The following is an 18,226-nucleotide window of genomic DNA, read 5'->3' as shown; positions in this document are numbered from 1 at the left end:
AAACGGTCATACACGTAAAAGCCCACTCGTGTGCATATGAGTGAACGCAGAAGAAGAAGAAGAAGAAGAAGTGTGTTTGTTGTGCAGGAATCGGAAGCAATGAACCAGAGGCTAGAGACACAGAGGAACAAGCAGGAGAACGTGAGTCACACCACAGACTGACAGTACAGTATGCAGTATTCAGCAGATTGTCAAATGCATATATGTACATATATATGTGTGTGTGTGTGTGTGTTGTTGTTGACACTGCAGCTTGTTAACTGCCTCTGCTTTCACGTCCTTCTCTTCAGCATCATCTGGCGTTGTGTTCTGCTGTGTATTGATGATCACATTTCTCCTTACCTGTCTGTCTCTGTCTCTTACACACATACATACATACATAGTGGTACACACACACACACACACACACGCACACACGCACATACATATGCACAGAAACACACTCACACACACATGTGCAGGTGTGTGCGCACACATATACAAACACAAACACACACACACACACACACACACACACACACACACACACACACACACACACACCTTGAAATAATCTCAAAATAAAATTATAGAAAAAAAAACAAAACAACCCAACAAACAAGTTCATGATTCAAAATGAATCAACACCAAAATAAAATGAAGAAATAAGTTCATAACTCAGAATGAATTGATACTTAAATGAAAGAAAACGAAAAGAAATGATTTCATAACAAAAGAACGGCAACATGAACTGACCCCCAAAATGTAACAAAATGAAGAAACAAGCTCACAGCTCCCCAACAACCCTTCCGCCAGTGGCCTTCAGACTTTCAGATTTTTATCATATCCTTACAAAATAAGAAAAATTTCCTTCCTAATACATAAAAAACAAAAAACCACCACAAAATACAAACACAAAGACATACCTCCACATGCTCTACCCTCGCCCCCCCTCCCCCACCAATCCCCCCACACCCCTCCCTGGACTCCCATCCCCTCTTCTACCTTCCATAACCGCAAACACACAGCACACTTGCTAGTGTACACACACACACACACACAGTGGAGTGATGGCCTAGAGGTAACGCGTCCGCCTAGGAAGCGAGAGAATCTGAGCGCGCTGTTTGGAATCACGGCTCAGCCGCCGATATTTTCTCCCCCTCCACTAGACCTTGAGTGGTGGTCTGGACGCTAGTTATTCGGATGAGACGATAAACTGAGGTCCCGTGTGCAGCATGCACTTAGCGCACGTAAAAGAACCCACGGAAACGAAAGGTTTGTTCCTGGCAAAATTCTGTAGAAAAATCCACATCGATTGGAAAAACAAATAAAACTGCATGCAAGAAAAAATACAAAAAAAAAAATGGGTGGTGCTGTAGTGTAGCGATGCGCTCTCCCTGGGGAGAGCAGCCCGAATTTCACACAGAGAAATCTGTTGTGATAAAAAGAAATACAAATACAAAAAATACACATACACACACACCCACACACCCACGCACACATATCTAATATCACTAATAGTGAAAAGACGCTAAACTAAAGAACGAACGCACACACACGTACTTGAGATTTCCACATCCCCACCCCTTACTTGAGATTTCTCCATGTCCCTACCTCCCTTCTCTCAAACCACACACATTTTTTTTGTTGTGCACGATGCTGTCGCTTGAAGGAAGCACTGCTGTTTGCAGCTGCTGCGGAGCAAGCTGCAGGAGCGGATGCAGCAGCGAGAGAAACTGATGCTGGCCCGCCACGAAGCGGAGATGAGGAGCGCCATTGAGGCGCCGGGCTCCAAGTTTGGCGCCAAGGTGCGGAGAGCCATGCTGGTCCACAAGCACATGGTGGAGATGGAGAAGTTCAGGTGGGCCTTCGTCTTCTTTGTCGTCTTCTTCTTTGTTATCGTCTTCTTCTTTTTCTTTGTCGTCTTCTTTTTCTTCGTTGTCATCGTCTTCTTCTTCTTTGTCATCTTCTTCTTCTTTGGACGTTGGGAGGGAGAGTTAACTGAGAAAAAAACAAAAACAAAACCCAGCTGACAGTGGAGTGGTTGGGCTTGGGGTGGAGGGGTCATCAGTGTGTATGTGTGTGTGTGTGTGCGTGCATGTCTGCATGCTTGCGTTCTTGTGTGTGTTTTCACTTGCAAGCCAGTGTCGGTGTGTGTACGCATGTGTGCAGGTGATTGGCCCATTTGCGTTCTTGTTTTTATTTCCATCAATCATTTGCCTTCTGCATATCTTTCCTTTCACTATATTTGATGTATTTACTTATTTGTTTGTCTCATTGTTTTATTTCATTTCATTTCATGTGTCACACAAATGGTAGGATAGGCTCTCAAGGCCAGATCAGTGTGTTGGGTTTACATGAAGGTCAGGATTCTGCCTCTCTCTCTCTCTCTCTCTCTCTCTCTCTTTGTTCATCATCAAAGAGATGAACAAGAAACCAAACTCCATTTTATTTTGACATGCCCAGAATACAAAAATCTCAGAGAACAGTATATACCAAAGAAGTATCATGTGCGCCCCAATGCATTTAAATTGTCACTGTTGTTTGCAGATGTGAAGACATGCATTTCACTTTCTCTGTTCTTGTCCAAAGCCTTCACCCATAGAAACAAGTCTATCTTTGGTTAATGACGCATGATTACATACCAATCTGCCAATCTGTCTTTTGTCTTTTTCTTCTTCTTTCTGTCCCTCTCTCTCTCTCTCTCTCTCTCTCTCTCTCTCTCTCTCTCTCTGTGACTTACTCTGTCCTCTCTCTCTTTTCTACCCTTTGTTTGCTTTACATATATTGGCGCTGTTCTTTATAATGGATGTTAACACAGAAGCCCACCCCCACCCCCCATACCCCTGTTGTCACGGGCAGAAAGGCCTAAACAATAAACCATTCAGACTTCAGACTTCTCTCTCTCTTTTTATTTCTTTATTTCTACAGCAGATGTGTTGCATATTTGGATCTGTTCACATGCTCTGACACCCCCTTGAAACTGAAACTGAATCAAATGAGCAAATAACCAGTCATGCAAGTGTGTATTTGTCTGACCTGTGCAGGAATCGCATGGACAGAGAGATCTCGCAGTCTCTGGCGGAGACAAAGCGCCAGTTCGAGGTGCTGAAACTCCAGAAGCTTCAGGAACAGGTATTGGATTTAAGCTGTGTGGAGCATGAAACAGAACTTGAGAGAAAATAGTCAAAGGAAAGCAATTTTAAGAAATAAAAGGTTTTAGCAACTTAAGCCCAACATTGACCGTGATTACTTCAATCACATGAATACATGTGGAGTGGTAACCTAGTGTTAACACGCCCACCTAAGAAGCAAGAGCTTCTGAGCGCACAGGCTCAAATACCACACTCACCAGTATTACCCCGCCCCCCTCCCCCCCACCCCCACCAGACCTTGAGTGGTGGTCTGGTTGCTAGTTATTCAGGTGAGATGATAATTATAATAATAATAAAAATAATAATAATAATAATAATGGATATTTATATAGCACACTATCCAGAAATCTGCTCTCGGTGCTTTACAAAAATGCTTTCGTTAACATAAAACATTATATCTATGTTACATACACACACCAAAATGTGACTACACACACACACACACACACACACACACACACACACGCACACACTGCATACATACATTTTAACATACATGTATATCTAACAGCTACCCTAACACATACGCACACATAGGCAGGCATAAACTTACATAAACACATGCCCACACAATACACATTCATATACACGCATGTAGTTATGTACACATACATATGTATACACACATAGTCAAGCACAGCTAACGAAAAGGTAGTGGACCTGCCACAATAGAACTTATTGCTGAGGGAAACCAATGTCCCATGTGTAGCATGAACATAGCACACATAAAAGAACCCTCTGCAACAGAAGGGTTGTCCCTGGCAAAATTCTGTAGATTAAAAAAAAAAAAAAAAAAAAAAAAAATCCACTTTGATAGGAAAACAAACGTACTTGCAGACAGGAAAAAAAAACATGTGGCGCTGCACTGTCATGATGTTCACTCCATGTGGAGAGCAGTCCGAATTTCTTCACACTGACAAAGAGTGATACAGTACAATGCAGTACAACACAAGACAACATGGTATGGTTTCATGGGAAAACATTACCATAATGATTTTCATAAGAGGCAAATCATTTCTCTAATCTGCAGATGGAAAATGAATTGTTTTAGGACAAATTATGTCAGTAATGTTTCTTGCATCTGTGGTGCTCACATAACAGCCGATCATATACCAACTTGTGATATGTTAAAGTCTCAAATCCCTGAACTGAAATCATCTTCAGAGTTGACGATCTTCAGCAGTCCATTGCTAATGTATGACTTTTTCAACTCCTTGTTAAATAGTCCAGTTGGTTCGCTGTTATAGTTGTTAGTTTTTCATTAGAAATATGTTATATTGTTATGTTTTTTTGTTTATTTTTTAAACAAAACTTTAATCAGTCATTTTCACACACACACACACACACACACACACACACACTTTCACTTACTCGTATGCGTACACACTAACCCCCCCCCCCCTCCCCCCCGCCCCCCTCCTCCCACTCGATCTTTTTCCTTCCCTCGTCTAATATCACTTACAGTGAAAAGACGTTAAACTAAAGAACGAACGAACAAGACAACACAACGTTAAACTGAAGACAACAACAACATGACACAGCACAGCACAGCACAGCACAGCACAGCACAGCTAAACACATACAATATAACACAGCACAACACAACACAGTGCAGTGCAATGCAGTTCAGTACAACACAGTACAACACAGAACTATTAATACATTTCACCCCCCCAGTCACAAGTTTCTTGTCATGTCAGTATGTACTCACAGAAACCAGGTGACGAGGAACTCGTGCCTCTAACCCTGCTTTCAGTTCAGTTCTTCTTTCAAAATAGTCTTGTGTGCATGAAAGTATCCTTCATCGTCTGTGTGCATGCCTGCACCCTGCACATGAGTCTACCATGTGTCGTGTTTGGTTAATGCACGGAAGAATCAGGATAACACACTGCTGACACACTCACACAACAAAACGAGAGGTAAGGCCTTCAAGACTCACTTGTGATACACTTTAAAAAAAAAAAAAATCCAAGCTTTTTATGTATTGAGTATAATTTCAAAATGTAATGTTTAAGATGAGAAAGATCAGTGTAAAGCGAATTAAGTCCACTAGCATTAATTACAGAGTAATGTCCCATTTTTACTATCTGCACCAAAACGTTTGCAAAATAAATAAAACTTCCATGCTTAGCAAAAGAAATTCCTGTTTGAACAAAAAATGATAATAATGACTGCTCTTGTTGTTGGGTCAGAATATCAGATCAAAGTGCCAAGTTTAGATAATACAAAAAATATAAATATAACAGTAAATGCAGTTGGCATATAATTAGGCTTCATTTTTTTCCCCATCCCAGAGGTGCAATATTGTTTTAAACAAGATGACTGGGAAGAACTGAATTTTTCCTATTTTTATGCCTAATTTGGTGTCAACTGACAAAGTATTTGCAGAGAAAATGTCAATGTTAAAGTTTACCATGGACACACACACACACACACACACACACAGACAACCGAACACCGGGTTAAAACATGGACTCACTTTGTTCACACAAAACTGTGCTGTTCTGTTCTCTCTGTTTCATGTCTCTATTCCTTATGGTATAAAATTGTTTTTTTTTTTTTTATTATGTGCTTTCTTGGAGTCTGTGAAATTTGTTCAGTTTTAAAAACAAGATGATAACTTTTTTTTTTTTTTTTTTTAACTGAAAGCTGGGTTCGAAATACATAGTTCTTCACTCCTTGAGTACTCACTCACATGTCAAGGGAAACTACTCATGCATCAAGGGCCAGTGACATTGCTGGGTGGTTACATCCCTTCCATACCATCATGTGAGGCACTCATAACCCATTTATATTGGGGAGTTTGTGCCATATATAAGAGCTATCTATTATTATTAGGAGTTTGCACCATATAAGTACTATCTATTATTATTAGGAGTTTGCACCATATAAGAGCTATCTATTATTATTAGGAGTTTGCGACATATAAGTACTATCTATTATTATTAGGAGTTTGCACCATATAAGTACTATCTATTATTATTAGGAGTTTGCAGCATATAAGTACTATCTATTATTATTATTATTATTATTATTATGAGTTTGCACCATATAAGTACTATCTATTATTATTATGAGTTTGCACCATATAAGTACTATCTATTATTATTAAGAGTTTGCGACATATAAGTACTATCTATTATTATTAGGAGTTTGCGACATATAAGTATTGTCTATTATTATTAGGAGTTTGCACGATATAAGTACTATCTATTATTATTAGGAGTTTGCACGATATAAGTACTATCTATTATTATTAAGAGTTTGCACCATATAAGTACTACCTATTATTATTAGGAGTTTGCACGATATAAGTAATATATATATATATGATAGTCAGTCACGTCCGACTATGACCATCAGAACAGCAAAGAAGGCAACTGCTGTTCTGACTATTTGGGCTAGAATTTGATTATAGTGGAGAGTGTCTTGCCCAAGTTACATCCCCACTCTCTCGGCCAAGAGGGTTTTAGGACAGTCGGTGTTGGGATAGTTCCCAAAGGCCAACTAGCCCACAAGGCTGCAGCACTAAGAGCCAGTGCAATTTTGCCTCCTAGTTTGAGAGTCATAGTCCTTCACAAAAGACTAAGCTGTAAATGATTTCCCATTGACTGGAGAAACCATTGATAATACAGCTCTCACTTTGCATTGCTAATATAACCATTATTATCTAACCCACAGGAGCTGTCGTTCGTGGCGGGACTGGTGCGAGTAGGGTGCTTCCAGGAGAATGAGCTGATGGACGTGCTGCACATGCTGTTCCCCAAAAAGACGGAGGAGGACATCAAGCAGGTCTTTGCCATGATCATGGAGGGCACGCACAAACCTGAGGACAAGGACATGTGAGTATTTGTGGATGGAGGGGAGGTTGTTGGGGGGGCCCCTAGGGGAGGGGTGGGTGGGGTGAGGAGGCACAAAGAAGTGTGTGTGTGTGTGTGTGTGTGTGTGTGTGTGTGTGTGTTCCTGCTGTTTGTTTAGATCAAAGATTCACCTAAGCTTACAGTATGACTGATGGTTTCTCCTATGTCATGGGAAAGCTTACAGTTGGGCCAGCAGCGAAGTGTGTGTGTGTGTGTGTGTGTGTGTGTGTTCCTGCTGTTTGTTTAGATCAAAGATTCACCTAAGCTTACAGTATGACTGATGGTTTCTCCTATGTCATGGGAAAGCTTACAGTTGGGCCAGCAGCGAAGTGTGTGTGTGTGTGTGTGTGTGTGTGTGTGTGTGTGGTGCATGTTGTTCTGCTTTCTGTATGTACATGTATATCACGTTTATTAAATAAGGTTTTGTTTAAACCATATTGGAAGTAATGAAAAGAAAAACAAAAAGGGAGAATGTTTGTGTTAGAGTTCTCAGTTTAACATTTGTTGACTTTCATGTTTTGTATAAGCGTGTGTGTGTGTGTGTGTCTGTGTGTCTCTGTGTGTGTGTTTAGCGTAAATATCTCTTCATTTAAAAAAAAAAGAAAAGAAAAAAAAAGATGACAACAGACAAAGGGAAAGAAACCATGTGTGGAGTGTGTGGATGGTTGTGTGTGTTGGAGATGATGGAAGTGTTGGATTCACCTTATCCCCTCTTGAGGCTCTTGAAGTCTTGGACAGATTCAAGAGAGATAATCAAACAGAGAGACTAGAGCTAAAGAAAGTAAAATTTTAGATAAAAAGAAAAATCTTCTTCTTCGTCATATTATTATTATTATTATTATTATGATTGCATTATGATAAGGATGAGGATGATGTAACAGTTATTTATATTGATGGAGACGAAAGATTGTTTCTGAAATGTGTTCTCTGAATATTTACACATTTTTATTTCATTCAGTGGTTTTTGCACAGAGAAACCCACTTCTTATAGGAATATGTATGCATATAAATATGATGTAGCACACTAAAAAAAGAAACAAATATGCAAGAACTCACGTAGATATTTACAGTATGCGCACTTACTTGCTTATACACAGATACTTTGAAACCATGTCATGGCATGCACACACACACACACACAAACACACACACAAACATACTCACACACTTAAACGCACGCACACACACACACACACACATGTACATATATGCGTGTGCATGCATGCACGCATATGTTCCCTCTTTCTTACATTTCATGTGATCTTGCTTCTGTTCTTGACCTTCATCAGTGTTTTGGTGACCTTGAAAAAACTTAAGGTATTTGTGAGTGACGTGTGCTGGAAGAATGAGAGAACTGTCTTCCCATCTGTCCAGATCCCTCCCTGTTTTCCACGCTTTCTGTTTTGCATTCCATGACAATTACTGGGCTGAAGAGTGTCATATCAAGCAGAAGAAAAAGACCCCAAAACAAATGTTATTGTTAATTATACACCCTCACACTAATAATTTCTGCCTCCTATATGATGTATCATTGTATTTGCAGTTGCATCCTTGACCACACACACATTATATACACTACAGTGCTTTTATTGATGATATTCTCCGTAGTGATATATATATATATATATATATATATATATATATATATATATATATATATATATATATATAGTTTTTTGTTGTTTTTAAATCTTGGTGATGTGCTTACAGTTTTCTTATTCTTCCAGTTCATTTCTTCTTCATTTGCATGGTGTGGTTTTCTTCAGAGAGTATCATTAAAGCTTTCTGGACCCCATTCTTGCACTGGAGTTTCACTGTAACTGGGTGGAGTTTTTTAAAAGATATTTTTTTTTATATCCCCACCATCTTGGATTTTGGATTGGCTTGATTGACCCACTCAGAACACTTGCACACTTGGTTTGGTTTGTCATGCAAGAACTGAGTCAGATCTGGACATAGCTACGTCATGACCAAGCACAAGCTGAGTTGAGGAAATAAGCATTGAAATGAATAATGTATAATAATGGAGCCAAATTCCCTTTTTCTTAACATGAATTGTCTGGCATACATGGACTGCTAGTGTTCCATACACAGTTTCTGTTTCACTCTTCAAGGAGGTGTAGAGTTGCCATTATTGCAATAGAATAACTGACTTGATGTTGAACTGCAATCTGTTTATTGCCGTCCTTCAGTAACATCAGCAATATATGGGTTATTAAATTGCCCGGGTTACCAATAATCAGTTTTATCGTAACGTCTGCTTATACAAACAGATATGAAACAGGTAGACATTACAGGAGGTGTCAGAGTCTGTGGACTGATCCAATTATACTACATCACATCTGCTTAATTACAAAGAACAGCAAAAAGAAAAAAAAAAGAAAAAGAAGAAGCAGTAAATGCCTGACCTATGTGTAAAACCCAACACCCTGCTCAGGCCTTGGGATAGTTTAACCCTTTGAGCCCTGACCACCGCTTTACCAGTGGTTGGGAGGGGTGGCATAATGCCTGGCCATTGTTGAGCGGTGCGTAAACACTTGTGTCATGTTTTGCTATTGGTTGACTTAAATTGAAGAGCCAATCAGAAAAACCGTAATATTCCGATGCCAGCGAACGCAGTACCAACATTGCCGCGCCCCCTTACTGTGTTTTGTGCATGTGCTTTAAACCTGACATGCCTCCTTTGATCAACTGATTCTGCATGCTCAGATTCATTTTCAACATCACTATCTGTAGCAAAATCATCTGATTCGAATTCCACCTCACTGTCAGAGTAATCATTGTCATACTCTACTTCCGATAGATCCTCAAGCATATCAATTACTTGCTGCGTTTTGTACAGTTGTTTTCTCACACGTTTTGTCCCTGATTTCTGCCCTGACGGGCCAGGTTGAGACTCTGCACGCTTCAAGTATTTACGCACCGCTCAACCGGTGGCCGGGCATTATGTCATTTTTCTCTGCCACTGGTAAAGTGGTGGTCAGGGCTCAAAGGGTTTAATACCAATTATTTGCAAATTTTGGCTCAGGAGCTCAGGCAGAAGGGTTAAAATTGCTCAGGAACTCCGGGCTCAAAGGGTTAACACATTTCAGTGTGACATGACAGGCACAAGAGCCAAGTTGTTAAAGCGTTGGACTTTCAGTCTGAGGTTGTTGTTTTTTTTTTGTTTTTTTTTTCCATTGTCAAAGCTTTTATACCAGACCGCAGTTGCTAAATCAAACGCCATTTTATCCACTCACACCCCCCTCCACCACCACCACCACCTCCCCTCTCCCCTCCACACCCCCGCCCTCCCCACCACACAACCCCCAACCCCCTCACCGACTTCATCATCATCATCATCATCATCATCAACATCATCACCAACACCAACACCACCACCACAATTTTTCCCCTCTGTGTAATATCATTTAAAGTGGAAAGACATAAGGTTAAATACTACTGCGACTATACTACTACTACTACACACTCACATGTACACACATATTGCACATTCACAAGTCCTCATGAAGTCACACAAATTCACAAAGACCAAAATCCAATATTCTTCGTGAACTTGCAGAGAAGTTTGTTGTTGTTACTGTTTCTGTGTTTTTTTCACTCACTTGTGTAAACAAAGTGAGTCTATGTTTTAACCTGGTGTTCAGTTGTCTGTGTGTCTGTGTGTCCGTGGTAAACTTTAACATAGACATTTTCTCTGCAAATACTTTGTCAGTTGACACCAAATTAGGCATAAAAATAGGAAAAATTCAGTTCTTTCCAGTCATCTTGTTTAAAACAATATTGCACCTCTGGGATGGTCACACACAAAAAAAATGAAGCTTAATTATATGCCAACTGCATTTACTGTTATATTTATTTATTTATTTATTTTTCTAAACTTGGCACTTTGATCTGATATTCTGACCCAACAACAAGAGCAGTCATTATTATCATTTTTTGTTCAAACAGGAACTTCTTTTGCTAAGCATGGAAGTTTTATTTATTTTGCAAACGTTTTGGTGCAGATAGTAAAAAAGGGAAATTACTCTGTAATTAATGCTAGGGACTTAATTTGCTTTAAACCGATCTTTCTCATCTTAAACATTACATTTTGAAATTATGCTCAATACATAAAAAGCTTGGATTTTTTTTAAGTGTATCACAAGTGAGTCTTGAAGGCCTTGCCTCTCTTGTTTCTTCTTCTTCTGAAAAAAGCCAAAAGAATGACATCAAAATACACTGATTTGCCTGTTCTGTCTGTTCAGAAGTCTTTACAATTGCTTTTCTTGTCTTTCCAGTTCTTTAATGCAAACATGCATAATGTATTTCTATGATTGGTAATTTTGTTGGTGATGATGTTGTTTTTGATGTGGCTGTTATTGTGATTGTTGTTTTATTGTTGTTATTCATTTCCCTCAAACTAGGAGGCAAAATTGCACTGGCTCTTAGTGTGGCAGCCTTGTGGGCTAGTTGGCCTTTGGGAACTATCCCAACGCCGACTGTCCTAAAACCCTCTTGGCCAAGAGAGTGGGGATGTACTTGGGCAAGACACTCGGAACAGCAGTTGCCTCCTCTGCTGTTCTGATGGTCATAGTCAGACACGACTGACTATCATATATATATATATATATATTCATTTCCCATTTCTTGTCCCTGGCCTTCTCTCATCCCCACCCTTTGCCCTCTCCTCGGCTTATGAACAAGAAATAACATTGTGTGCAAGTGAGCATTTATTTTCTTTAATTCACCACTTTTTGAGCACTTACAGACAAGGATTTTGAATACTGGAAACATGGGATTGTGAGATAAATTGATCCTGACTGAAGGAAAAAGATCATTGGTGTTGTATGAACGATTAGAACAGACTGATAAATGGTAGTTTGAGTCATTTGACTGGCAACAGTTTGGAGAAAGAGTGCTCTTACGTGAATGAAGAAAACTCATGACTTGATTAATGGTAATTGAATTGGCAACAGTTTATTCAGCAATGTAACAATCAGTTTTGGTTTGACAAAAGACAATAGTGCTGTTTCATTCTTTCTCATGAATAGTTGTATCCATTCTTTTGTTTGGCAGACTTTGTTGATTTTCATTACATAAGTTAATTGTCTTCATGGGATATTGTTGGACAAAAAGAAAAAAAAAGTTATTCTCAGATGAATTTCAATATTCATTTTTCATCAGCACTCTTTTTGTTGTTGTTGTTGAAATTTATCATTACTTTTTTCCTCTATCAGTGTTTTTGATGGAAATCAGAGATGGTGGTGAGCTAACAACAGCAGAGTATATACCTTATATAATATATAACCTTTTCAGCAAGACTTTTTAATCTCATGGTTTACTAGCTCTGGATCAGTAAGATTGGGGGGAGGGAGGGCAGTGAGGGGACTGGGGGGGGGCAGGGGGGGGGGGGGCACTTGTTTTGTTTGATTTTTTACCTTACTGTATGAGCTTTATCTAGGAATGTCTGTTGCACACACAACAGGTTGATTGCATCTGAAGCTTGGTTTGGTGCCAGGATAATCTGTTTTGTTGTTCACTCTTGTTTTTTTGTTTTGTTTTTGTTTTTGGTTGTTTTAAAAAAAAAAAAAAATTAAGATTTATATGATGGGTAGAGAATGATAAAGTATCTGACACCAAAGAAAAAATAAATGCATGCACAAATATAAACCTAGTCACACATACATGCACATGTGCACATACACACACAACACACACACATGCGCTCATACACATCACACTGACATATCCCCACACATTTCTTTCTCTCTAGCCATTTCATCCCAAATCATGACACTTAGTTTACTTGAAGAAATATTCTAAAAACTTGTGTGTGTTTTTTTTTTTTTCATTTTTTTTTTTTCATAGTGAGGTGTGCATTTAAAATGAAAAGAATCTGATATTCAGATTAAAATTACAAGTCCGTTGTGGAACCCCCTATCAAATATTGCTATATAATATGACACAGACTTATAAAACCCCAGTCATTCAGAGATCAACATGACGAGTCGGTGTTCTTAACGTGCAAAAATTTGTAAGTCTATTATCATGCACTGGGCCTTGAGATATGTTCACCGCCTTATCGTGATGAACAGTGCCACCCTGACTGAACATATTTTCTCATGAGATGATTTTTGTTTGAACCTCTTAAGTGCTGTTGATAAGTTTAACTCACTCAGTACGGCCAGTCCTCTCTTCTCCTCTACACAGACCCCTTGGATGTCCAGTGGGTGTCTCAATGACCCAACCTTTAGCTTCCATCATCAGAATTGTGGTATTCTTTGTCAACATTCACCTCTTCAGTATAAGAGCCTTCCGCTTGCAATATTTTGATGGTAGTAATTGGGGTGAAACACTTAACGTCGTCTCTTTCGCCGTTCGTATGGAGAGAGAGTTAATCCTCAACCAAGGGCTGTTGCCTGAGATAAGACTTGAGGTCACAGGTCAGGATGACAGTCACCATTCTTCATTATCCGTGACTCCTTGCTCTTGGGATCGTGTTGTGTTTTGTTCAGCCAAATCAACAGCACCACTAAAAAGTGCACAAGCAAGAAGCTGTGTCTGCACTTCATGCCAGATTCATTTCATGCCACTCTGATTTCATAAGGTTCAGTGGTCATGGGGTTAGGGTATAGTTATAATAATAATACTGATAATAAGTATAATAATGTGCATTTCCATCGCGCTTATCATGCTGTTCTAAGCATATCTGACAATACATGTGGCATGAATTGAATAAGACACAAGAATATTATATTAAGTGTTAAGATACAAACTCGCTAAAAATGCAAACAAAAATTAAAAGCAGTGTAACATCACTCACAATACATACACCTCTTTCTCCCCCAGCCCCCTTGCCTCCACCCTCTCGTATACACACACGTCCATACTTATGCACACATATGCACAAAGACGGTCTGGGGTTAGGGGAGGGACCTACAATTCAAAACATTGTTTGAACAAAAATGTTTTAAGATTAGATTTAAGATGTAATAGTGGAACAGTGTCTAATGTTTTGTGGTTGAAATGTCCAATGCAAGTGTAAATGTTCAGAAACCATGCGAACTGCCTCTGTAATAATGCAGGGTTTCAAACAAGCACATGATGAAGAACACAGGCCAGGGAGGGGTGAACTGTAAAATCTTTGCTTGGTCAGAAAGGTACGAGAGTGTAGAACCAGTCAGTGGCTTGAAACATGTACTGAACTTTTTGTTCTTTGGTTGGAACGACGGGCGCAATAGCTGAGTGGTTGAAGCGTTGGACTGTCAATCTGAGGGTCCCGGGTTCGAATCACAGTGACGGCGCCTGGTGGGTAAAGGGTGGAGATTTTTACGATCTCCCAGGTCAACATATGTGCAGACCTGCTAGTGCCTGAACCCCCTTCGTGTGTATATGCAAGCAGAAGATCAAATACGCACGTTAAAGATCCTGTAATCCATGTCAGCATTCGGTGGGTTATGGAAACAAGAACATACCCAGCATGCACTCCCCCGAAAACGGAGTATGGCTGCCTACATGGCGGGGTAAAAACGGTCATACACGTAAAAGCCCACTCGTGTGCATACGAGTGAATGCAGAAGAAGAAGAAGTTGGAACGATGTGTTGCGTTTGTGACAGGCCCAGCAAGAGTACGATTGTGGAGAGGGTCTACCAGGGATTGTATGTTAACCCCTCCATCCTCAACACCTCTGCCTCCATCAGGTCGTTGGAAGGGTGAGTTTAACCACTTTGGTTCCATGGCTTAGTTTCAAGTTTCAGGTTGTGGGGGTTGTTGTTTTTTTGGGTTTTTTTTCTTGTTATTGTTTGTTTTTTTGTTGTTGTTGTTGTTGTTGTTCCTGTTTTTGATAGGCAAAATTTAATGGCATTTTCTTAACCTTATTGTTGTTGTTGTTTCTTAAGAAGGGTGTGGGAAAGCTGTTTGTTTCTTTATGCCCCTCTTTGAATGTGTGTGTGTGTGTGTTGTATGTGTATGTGTGTGCTGTGTGTGTGTGTGTGTGTGTGTGTGTGTGTGTGTGTGTGTGTGTGTGTGTGTGTGTGTAGTAGTAGTAGTAGTAGTAGTAGTAGTAGTCGTCGTCTTCAGTTTAACGTCTTCCACTTTAAGTGATATTAGACGTCGTGTGTGTGTGTGTGTGTGTGTGTGTGTGTGTGTGTGTGGCCACATAGGTCCAGCCTGAGAATGCCAATGTGTGTTTTTTGTGCTTGAGTGTATATGTGTACGTGTCCAAGACAGACATAGAGAGACAGAGAAAGAGACATCAAGGGGAGTTTGAGAGAGAGAGAGAGAGAGAGAGAGAGAGAGAGAGAGGCTTAGAGAGAGACGGGGAGAGGAGGAATTTTGTTTAATGTCCCCGTCACACATATCAGTGATTGAAGGCATTTTGTTAGAGTATAATGTATACATTTGAGTATTATTGTTTAGAAGAGTGAGGGGAGTGAATTGTGAGTTGGGGGTAAGGGGGGGTGGGGGTGGGGGGACTGGATGTATGGGGGTGGTGAAATTTGAAACAAATATCTAAATACCATTACAGAGACAGGGAGAGAGAGGGAGAGAGAGAAAAGACATGCACATCATACACTCTGATCACTTTTGGTGGCTAACAGAATAACAGATCATGACTTCATCTGTTTTGTTGGGTTTTTTTGTTGTTTTTTTAACACATTTCACCACCCCCTCATTCTGGTTCCAGAAGCAGGAAGAAGAAACAACGGAGACTGGCCAAGAAATCATCACGCTCATCCATGACCTACCCCGGCACGGCCCCCAGAACTCTCAGTGAACGTGACTACCCCCAGGATGCTTACCAACCAGACAGCAGCATAGGCATGATGGACAGAAGAGACAGCAGATTTGGCATGACAGACAGAAGAGACAGCAGATTCGGCATGACAGACAGAAGAGACAGCAGATTCAGCATGACAGACAGAAGAGACAGCAGATTCGGTATGACAGACAGAAGAGACAGCGCCGCTCATAGAACCCTCAACGGCTACAACAACCCTGCCTACAGCCAAGACTACTATTCTGACTCCCACAACCAGCCAGGCAGAAGGCAGCGATTCAACGATGATGACACCTACGACAGGGACTATCACGATGACGGCACGGATTACATCGGTCTGGGCGCCAGCATGCCTCACGACAGTGATGGAGACAGAAACACTGCAGCTCCGGCCGGTCGCTTGCCGCCTTTAGGGCAGTCGGGGCAGCCCTTGAAGAAGAAAAAGAAGAAAGGAATGTTGAAGAAACACCGACAGCATCAGCAGGAAGTAGGTGATTTGTAGGTCATTAGAGTAAGTACCCCATGATCTATCGCACATAATTTATACTCACATATCATTCTTGGCTCAAGCTGTTGATTGTGCAGATTTTTTTAAAAAATTATTTTTATTTAAAAAAAAAAAATTTTTGCGCTTGACATCATGACTTTGTTAATCATTTGTTGACCTATTTTGCTCGGTATGCGTGAACATTCAGTAATCTCTTGTTGTGCGGTTAGAAGTTGTAACCCTAAAATAGAAATTCACCAGAGAGTATATTTGAGGAAATATTAGAGTCAAGTCCAGGAATTTGATAACCCTTAAGTTGGAGGTTGCCTGATTGTTCTTGATTTTGATGAACCCTGTGTGAATTGTTTCCTTCTGTGAAACTGGCCACTTTCTCCTTGGACTGCTTTACTTTTCTTCTGCAGAATCAAGGACTCCATTGACAAGTGCACAAAAACGTAGTAACTCCTCTTTTAACTCATGCCACACTGATCTCATTTCTCCAAGGTTCAGCAATCAGGGGGTTAATCACAGTGATCTGCACACGTGAGGCTGAACTATTATCCCCTTCATGTTTATCAATTTTAACATAAGAGGTTATAAAAAAAAAAAGTGCTGTTGATCATGTGTGTAATGTAATGGCGTGCTGCTGTGCACAAAGGTGCCAAGTTGTGCGAGGCCAACAGGACTGCTGCAGCTGTTCAGAAGAGGCAGGCCAGAAAGTCACGAGCAAACAAGCTCCCTAACAATGATATGCCTGTCTTTGTCTGCCCCAACTGTCAGCGAACATTTCGTGCACAGATTGGACTATTCAGCCATCTGCGCACTCACAGATAGATTCATGAGCATCCCCCCCACCACCACCACCACCCTGCCCCCATCCCCCAGCTGGATGACAACGATGGTCATCATCAATCTCGATGGACACACACCACCACATTGTTTTTATCTGTTGACTTGTGTTTTAGTTTGGTTGATTCCTCCAACAAATATTTATTGTGTATATTGCTGGATAGTTTTATTCATCATTATCGTTTCTCTTGATGACGATGATGATGTTTATTTAATAGTTGTAATGCTGTTTTCTTCTCGGTTTTTGTTGTTGTTGTTGTCAAATTCGACTTTTGTGCAGGAATTGTTGAGTCAGTGGGGATGTTGTTAACTGAAAATAGCTTTTTTGTTTGATAGCTGAAAATACCAATTTTAAGTTTGTTAGCTGAAAATAGCTGTTTCACATAGTGGTTGTAAAGTCCTAATATTTGTCTTGAATCCTCAGATACATACACACAAACGAGTTTTTTAGTTGTTGTAAATGCTACAAATTACAATTAGATATGCTGTGTGTCTCAGTCACTAAAGAAGAGGTACCTCAGTCTGTTCAGGGAAATACTTTTTGCACACAGTTCTGTGCTTGTTCGTGCTACCTCACAGAGATCCTACATGCGTGATTGTTAATCTTGCCTCAAAGCCAGCCATTCTAAAATCGTCTTGGCCTAGAGAGTAGGGAGGTAACTTGGGCAAGACACTCTCCATTTTTATCAAAATCCAGCCCAGATAGTCTGGACAGCAGTTGCCGCCTCTGCTGTTCTGGTGGTCTTAGATGGACACAACTACCATGCATACAGTCATGCCTCTGTGTAATCTTACTTGCTGGAAAACAATTGTCTTGGAGGTGTTTTTTTTCTTCTTCTTCTTTTGTCAGCTGTAAAAGTAGTTATGACCAGCTTTATTTGCTCCAGCTTCTGTATGCTGTGAATGTATTTGCTGTTGAACTTTTAACATTTAAAAAAAAAAAAATTATGGGATATACATAATTATTTACAGGGTGGGTTACTTTTGTCTGATTGCTCAAGGGAGGGATATTTTAGTAAATACAAAAAAAAAAAGAATTGTTATAATTTCGACCTTTTGATGTATATCATTGATTTTTACAACTGACAGCAGCTTTTTCCCAGTGAAAATTTAAAGAAATAAAGGAAATTGTAC

The 18,226-nt window shown here is 40.0% G+C and overlaps 1 protein-coding gene across 1 annotated transcript in view; it reads left to right on the top strand.

Moving 5' to 3' along the window:
• Positions 1-18,018, top strand: part of LOC143275986 (limbin-like) — a 60,802-nt gene extending 42,784 nt beyond the window's left edge. The window contains exons 24-29 of the mRNA XM_076580351.1: positions 88-141; positions 1,671-1,840; positions 3,027-3,114; positions 6,816-6,976; positions 14,594-14,689; positions 15,664-18,018. Of these exons, the coding sequence (XP_076436466.1) occupies positions 88-141; positions 1,671-1,840; positions 3,027-3,114; positions 6,816-6,976; positions 14,594-14,689; positions 15,664-16,258 (1,164 nt within the window). The 3' untranslated portion in view covers positions 16,259-18,018. The remainder of the gene's footprint in view (positions 1-87; positions 142-1,670; positions 1,841-3,026; positions 3,115-6,815; positions 6,977-14,593; positions 14,690-15,663) is intronic.
• Positions 18,019-18,226: the final 208 nt, after the last annotated feature.

Source organism: Babylonia areolata, chromosome 2 (assembly GCF_041734735.1).
Source record: "Babylonia areolata isolate BAREFJ2019XMU chromosome 2, ASM4173473v1, whole genome shotgun sequence".
In the NCBI taxonomy this organism is placed as follows: Eukaryota; Metazoa; Mollusca; class Gastropoda; order Neogastropoda; family Buccinidae; genus Babylonia; species Babylonia areolata.
This window is presented reverse-complemented; position numbering and strand designations above follow the sequence as displayed.